This window comes from Borostomias antarcticus, assembly GCF_949987555.1.
Source record: "Borostomias antarcticus genome assembly, chromosome: 8".
NCBI lineage: Eukaryota > Metazoa > Chordata > Actinopteri > Stomiiformes > Stomiidae > Borostomias > Borostomias antarcticus.
In genome coordinates, this window is record NC_140241.1 from 22,095,681 (window position 1) to 22,103,466 (window position 7,786).

A 7,786-nucleotide genomic window follows, 5' to 3' on the forward strand; every position below is an offset into this window, starting at 1 on the left:
CAATAAACACGTGGTTTCCGCCTTTAGGGGAGAAGAGGCTGTAGGAAGAGTGAAATCCGATCCCAGAACAGCTTTACAACCTCCCTTCATCATCCAGCCAGCGCGTATAAACGATGCCATAAAACAACGCACTGACTCGTGGTCAGTCGCCATCATCTCGGTAATTTTCAATCGCGGGAGTGCGCTGTCTTCGGTACAGTGGAATTGATAGGAACGACGTGTGCCCGGTGACCATTTTGCACAGTTAGCTATTTAACGGTGTTGCCAATTCGTTTGGACTATTGGGATACACCTTCTTTTTATTCGAGATAGCCACAGAGGGCTAATTACGAAGGCATCCTGGAAGAAGCGGGTGTACCGAAGATCCCTACGCAGCATGGATTTTATGTAACTCCGGCAAAATGCGAGGAGATGGCTCCGGGAGAGAAGGATCACCATCTAGGCACCAACCGCGTAGTGTTGGTCAAGAAAATCAGTATGAAGGATGGATCCACGGTATGTGAACGAAACCTCCCATTTGTTTCAGATGTATTGAGTGTGTAACGCAACTGATATTAATCATAAACGATGTGGAATCATCAGCTTGGGCTGCCGATAGCGGTCTCTCGTTATGGATGCCCAATGAAAAAAACGAATGGATTAATGAATACACTTCGGCGCTATTCCGAGTGGGCTGCATTGCCGAGCAGCAGAAAAATAATAATCATGTTTTCCCTCGTAATTAAGGCTATAAATGATGGATGATGATGACTATCATGGGTTATAGCTAGGCCGTGCGCCTGGCAAAGGGCCTATTGCTCCGCCGCCGTTTATTGGAGCCTGTGTATAAGCTAATGTGTAGCATAGTTATTACATAATACATCTACAGCTGCAGCTGAATCCAACATGTTCTTATATTATGAGATTGACTAGAACACATAGCCTTGATTTCCCCCATTTGACTCTTGGTGAATGGAATGACTATAGCCTATACAATTAGCGGGGAATGGCACACTATAGTCTTTATATCATCATTATTATTTAGACTGTAATTCTAATATAATTGAGAATAGATAGGGATTCTAACAGAGATGCTGTCATCTTTAAAGGTCCAAATTATGTTTGATTATGTTTGAACAAGGAACCTGTGAGTCAGCGCTTGCTCAGCTCACCCACACCCACAAACCTGGAGTGGCCAATCTGGACCTGATCCTGTCAGCCTTTGTTCTGGTACCAATGGATTAATCTAGTTAAGAGAATCTTTTATCTTTTTTGGAAGACATGAGAAAATGTTTCACTTACTAAATATGGCAATTAAGCAGGGAATCCTAGTCCTTTCGAAAATGTATAGGCTAGATGCAGCATGCATTCCTTCACGCACACACACACACAAATTCACACACACACACACACACACACACACACACACACACACACACACACACACACACACACACACACACACACACACACACACACACACACACAAACATTCACAGGGCTGTGAGGAAAAAGCATTCATATAGGCTACGTAATCCATTTCCCAGACTGCAGCTTGCGTCACCGTGCTGGGGAGCAGCGAGTGTTTGTCACCTTCCTCTCCAGAGGCACTGACTGTCATTCAGCGAGGCCTCAAGCGTCAGGACTCTGACCACATAGATGCGTTGTGACATCACAGTGACAGGCTCCCTATGAAGTCATCCATTTCCATAATTCCTGATGATTCACTGATTTAATCATTCCAGGTGAGACCAGGTTTTAGGACCGGGTCCTAAAAGGACCCTGACAGCCCCTAGATAGATAGAGAATCAGGTCCAGATTGGCTTCTCCAGGTTTGTGGGTGTGGGGTGGTTAATGAGCAAGCGCTGACTCACAGGTTCCTTGTTCAACTCAGAACATAATTTGGACATTAAAGATGACATCTCTGATACTATTGAAATTCATAACCGATATTAGACAGAATTACCGTCTAAATAATAATGATGATTGCAGACTATAGTGTGCAATTCCCCTCCAATTTTATAGGCTACACTCATTCCATTCACCAACCCAGATAGCAAGCGGATCTGGGCCATATACAGGCCAGATCTGGCCCTTGTGGCTTAGTTCCAGCCCATATATGTCCCAGAATCATTACACATCCGCTTGCTATCTGGGAAGAGTCAAATGTGAGGAAAATTAAATACCTATTCTAGTCAGCCTCATAAGCTAAGAACATGTGGGTTTAAAACATGAAGTGAGCTTATGCTGTACATGAATAAATGCATGAGGATGGAGCTCCACAGATTCAGCGGCAGCTGTTATGTAATAACCATAATGGCAACATTGCAACATTACACAGGCTTTAATAAACTGTGTTTTTTTTTGCTTCCCTCTGGAAAATTTGCGGTAGGATAATTGTGTACTTTCTCCCCTCCCTTCCTCTCTGTAAATGCGCTACTGTACACAAAGAAAAAATCTATTGATTTTGATTTGCTGACCGTTCAACTGTAGGTTCCAGTTTCATCACTCTAAAGGTCTGGTTACACGCGTCTGCGAGTACGGTGCGTGTGACATTTCGTCATCAGAGGATGTACGAGTACGCGGACATCCGCGCTGTGGTGGTGGCTGTGCTCGGTTGACCTATGACATATGGACACTCACAAAGTACTATTATAACACTTCAGATTGAATTCACCAGTAGCCTACCACAGGGTTCTCCTCCCAAGGACCAACACAATCACACAACCTTGTCAAATGAGGACACGAAATATAACAGAGTAGAGTAAAAGAAACATACTTTATTACCTTACAATTGCAGCAAAGGGACGGTTACACAGAGACACAAGGGGTATCTGGGCAAGCGCACCGACTAGTGTCGGGATGTTCTGTATATACTATTCCACACAATACATTGGCGCGTGACTACATGTGTTAGTACCTGATTGGTTGAAACCTTTATCTAATGCTTGACCTATGAGCTTACTACTTTCGTTTTCCATTCAGCCGATGTGATTAGGGTGTTCTCTGTTAGTTACATTTTACTGCAACACAGACAGGCTTTTCATTGTGAGGTTGTGTGTCCTTGGAAGTCAACTTATCTGCTACTGGAACACAGATAATAACAACTTTTCATGCGTACTACTGTATGTGTTCTGGAAAAGTACAAAGTGTACAGCAGTATTGAAGCTTAACTAGGCCTAAATAGACAGGCCTTGTATTAAACAACTATAATAGCACTTAATCAAAAATACCTTTCACAGCGCGCATCACATTTTTTGTGACCGCGCATACTTGTCCACGCACCCTCAACGCAACGGCCCTCATATATCAAAGGAGCGCAAATCCGAGCGCAGGTCCAAGTGCAGATCGGAGCGCAGAAATGATGCTACGACAGCGTCCACGTGTGATCTATCAAACGATCGTATGCCGCCAATCACATGGCACGAATGATCTGGCTACCTCGCACGCCCACTCCTCTTACCTCGGCTGAACGATAGGACACACATGAGCTGAGACTTGGCGTGAGATTTGGTCTCAGTCTCCGCTCACGTCCAAATTGATGAATGCTCAAGGCGTGGAAATGACCGTACGCCCAGTTTTCTGTCTTACGGACGCTTAGTAAATGAGGGACACTGAATGCACCAACTGCCGCATCCTCCATGTGGACTATAGTAGTACAAACAGAACCGCTACATGTCCGCAGCTGTCCGCAAACACGTCAGTTTGGGAGTATAACCAGGCTTTAAGACTAGTGCTGCTGTCCGCGGATAGTGAATGCTGTTTATTTTGATATGGAACAGAGTGGTTACTTTCTCTGCAGGTGCAACAAGGCATTGGCAGTGCCAGTGTGTACCACGCTGTGGTGGTCATCTTCCTGGAGTTCTTCGCCTGGGGTCTCCTTACCACTCCTATGTTGACTGTAAGTTAGCCGACATGCCCTGTCTGTCTGCCTGCCTGCCTGCCTGCCTGCCTGCCTGTCTGTCTGTCTGTCTGTCTGTCTGTCTGTCTGTCTGTCTGTCTGTCTGTCTGCCTGTCTGTCTGTCCTGCCTGTCTGTGTCTTTCTGGCTTGCTGATATGAACTGTCTAAATATATTATTACAGTACCTCTGCTGGTGTTGTTTTACTGTCTAACTTCCCCTCCCCCCTCTTGAAACGATCTTATAAAACACACCTGTGTTTTGGGTCCTGCTTTTTGTGGAGCATGTTTTCCTATGAGATGGCGTATTAAGTCCAGCTGTGTGCCTGTTTTAACAGCTGTATTCAACACACTGGTGATTTCTCTGTTTCTCTGTCTTTTCACAGGTTTTACATGAAACATTTCCACAGCACACATTCTTGATGAATGGCCTCATTCAGGGGGTGAAGGTAAGACATCTCTTAGAGAGAAACTCAACACGAGTGCATTTTCACTTCACCTCTCTCTAACAATCAGTATTCAAGGAATGCTCCAGAAATGTCTTTTATGTTTCACACTAATGAATCTCACCCAAAATTGCTTCTTGAAATAATCCAATTAGCCCGCAATTCTATTGGAGATCAATGGACTTCCTCATTGGCATGCAGACCTGGACCAAAAATACCTTTTTAAATACTGTGCATCACTTGTGCGCATCACAAGTGTCTGCGTGAATCTGACCGGAGGGTCATGTTGGCGGGATTTGCATAATCCAATCAGAAGAACAACCCATTAGTTCCATTGTGCGAGACAAGAGCAATTATGCTAGTAAAGTAAATAAATGTGAGTATTTACTTGCGCCACTGAGGCGTACAAGTAGGGTGTTCACAGCTTTCTGTGTGTGTGTGTGTGGGGGGGGGGGGGTCTGTGGGTGTGTATGTGGGTTGTTGGTTGGGCATTTTGTTCACACCATAGCTTGAAAACAAATAACCCAATAACATTCATACTTTGTACATTCGGTCCGCCCAAGGTACCCTGGACTTGATTAGATTTTGGAGCGGATCTGAATTACAGGGTGGATCCACAAATTATTTTTCTCTTTTGTTATAAAAGTATAAGAGTTATACTTCCGACCCACCACTAGAGGGCATCAACGACTACCTCTCTACATTTCATGCATTTGCATCAAAAATATAACTCCTCATCCTCATGGTATTTCTGTCCATGAGAACAGTTATTTTCTCCAGCGGGTATCTTAGTTAATACAAAATTGATCTAGGAAAAGTGTTATTGTGTTCATAATGTGTAATATTTATTCTGTTTTGGACACTCCCGCGACCACCCCTAAGCAGCACTCAACAAGGAAGTGATTTGGCACGACAGCATGAATTCGCGGATGTTTAGAATCAACCTGTAATGGATTTTTTCCCCCAGTGAATATTTTAGTTAATACAAGGTTGATTGATCTAGGAATGCAGTTTTTTTTGTTCATATGGTATTAATTCACTTTCGCGATTGCTCTCCAATAACGCGGGGAAGGGAACTCCTCTAGCCAGTGTTAAACAGGAAACCCCCTCTGACGTCACAGGCGTTGCTATGACGATCAACTACTTTAGGGGAATTCTATTTTGCGGTGCACAGTGAAAAAAGTACTGGAGGGGGATCTATTAAAGCCATCTCTGAGACAACGTCACATTTTTTTCCTAAAAACTTAAATGTAATAAAACCAGACGTTTGGTGATAACAATGTAGCTTTCTTTGTAGCTCAAAATGTCCTCTAAACAATTCCGGTTTTCAAATCTAACAGCGTTACTTCGGTTTTAAATTGGGTTGCTAATTTTGATGCGCTGCAGTTTGGAATCCTCCGAGGGTCTGTATTAACGCCATCTAATGTTCAGTAACAGTTACAGTCATAAGGCCTTTTTCAATACCAAGTACGCCCAAGTTCGGACTTGTGTCCTTGCTAGTTCGGACTTGGGAAGTTCGCATCAGAGTATGAACTTCCAAGGACGGAAGGATGCAAGTTCGGTCATTCAGCAATTGGAACAGCAGCGTCCTTGTTGACGTCACCTTCTCGGCTTGTTTTGTGTAGACACCGGCAGCCGCCATTGCTAGGATTTTGAAAAGCGTTTTAAACTGTTTTAAAGTAAATATCTTTACGTTTTCATTGCTTTTCATGCGGATAATTACCACAATTGAAACCAATTATGTGGCCATTTTATCCAAATAACGTCTGTTTCTACTAGTTTACATAGATTATTTAGATAGGCATTTTCAATGGTGTTGCCCTAACAACCGTAAGCACAGCCGCTTGATGCGAAAGGATTTTTGGGATATCTGGCTGTCTCAAGTCCACACAAGTCTGCTCCGATGCATCCTCGATAAAATAGGCGGAGCAAGAACACATCCTGGCATTTGATGCGGACTTGGGACTTTCGTACTTTTGAATTGAAACAGTACTTGGGCTCCGACTGATGACGTTTCACAAGTTCACAAGGACGCAAGTACAGACAAGTATGCGTATTGGAAAAGGGCCTTAGACGTAAACGAATGGAATGCTCACACAATGACGCAGCATCGCTAAGCAACATTTTCAGGGTGAGACTTAACAGAATTAATAGTGATGATTGGAGGTCGTTTTTATACAGCTAAATATGCACATAAAAAGCTGAAAATATTCAACTCTATGGTATGTAGTAGTAGGAGAGTCGGTTACTTTTCCGTTGCAGTTTAAAATGTCGCTAGTACAAGTAAGAAATTAGTCTTTGTGCAGCGTAGCTTGGCGTTAATACATCCTCTATCAAGGGTTGCCATTAATAGACCATCCTATGCTAAAGCAAATAAAGTAGAATCAAGCTGAATCAAGTTGGCCCGGGCTTTGGAAAGACGCTCTATAAGGTGCAAGATGGCACCTCGCCCGAGTGCAGTCTAGTTCGAATTGTATTTGGACCCAGGTGTGTTAGGCTGGCTGGTACACATTGGCATTGTTAACCCACTCTCCATATTAACTCCACCTCCTCTCTCCAGGGTCTCCTGTCCTTCATGAGTGCCCCTCTGATTGGTGCCTTGTCAGACGTGTGGGGGAGACGCTCCTTCCTATTGGTGACTGTGTTCTTCACCTGCGCCCCCATCCCCTTGATGAGACTAAGTCCCTGGTAAGACTGTCCCTGCTATCTATCTATCTATCTATCTATCTATCTATCTATCTATCTATCTATCTATCTATCTATCTATCTATCTATCTATCTATCTATCTATCTATTTGACTAACTAACTAACTAACTAACTAACTAACTAACTAACTAACGAAAACATTTAGATTCAAGATTTATTGTGTAGTGAATACAGCAGGGAATTACCTTTGAGAATGGAAGAAACTGTTACCATTCCGAAACAAGATATCCTGGTATCACTGTAGACCTCCACACGTCAGCTGAGCAGTAGAAGTCCTACAGCGTTGCAGGGTTCCAGCTTGACTATGACAGGTTCAGGTTTCATCTAACTGACAGCCTGTTCCACCCTCTAGGTGGTACTTTGCTATGATTTCCATGTCGGGGGCATTCTCCGTCACCTTCTCTGTCATCTTCGCCTATGTCGCTGATGTCACCGAAGAGCGCGAGAGAAGTACAGCGTATGGACTGGTAAAGCTGCTTCTGCTGCACCTTAATCAACCAATCAATCAATCAATCAATCAATAAATCAATCAATCAATCAATCAATCAATCAATCAATCAATCAATCAATCAATCAATCAATCCTTCCAGCAAAGAACCATGTATGTGATGTATTTTCAGAGAATAGATAAACATTAAACATCATTATTCAATACCCTCTCTCTTGATTAAAGGTATACAGTACAGTATATGGTAATTTGTTGTAAGGGCTCAATCCACCCCTATGTTGCTAAATGTGTTGTAGCTGTAGAGGGGA

General features: G+C 43.3%; 1 protein-coding gene across 1 annotated transcript in view; it reads left to right on the forward strand.

Moving 5' to 3' along the window:
• Positions 1-411: 411 nt before the first annotated feature.
• mfsd14ba (major facilitator superfamily domain containing 14Ba) overlaps positions 412-7,786 on the forward strand; it is a gene marked incomplete at both ends in the record, with an annotated part of 15,539 nt that continues 8,164 nt past the window's right edge. Inside the window, 5 exons of the mRNA XM_084441894.1 lie at positions 412-495; positions 3,782-3,880; positions 4,264-4,326; positions 6,884-7,011; positions 7,383-7,497. Of these exons, the coding sequence (XP_084298020.1) occupies positions 412-495; positions 3,782-3,880; positions 4,264-4,326; positions 6,884-7,011; positions 7,383-7,497 (489 nt within the window). The remainder of the gene's footprint in view (positions 496-3,781; positions 3,881-4,263; positions 4,327-6,883; positions 7,012-7,382; positions 7,498-7,786) is intronic.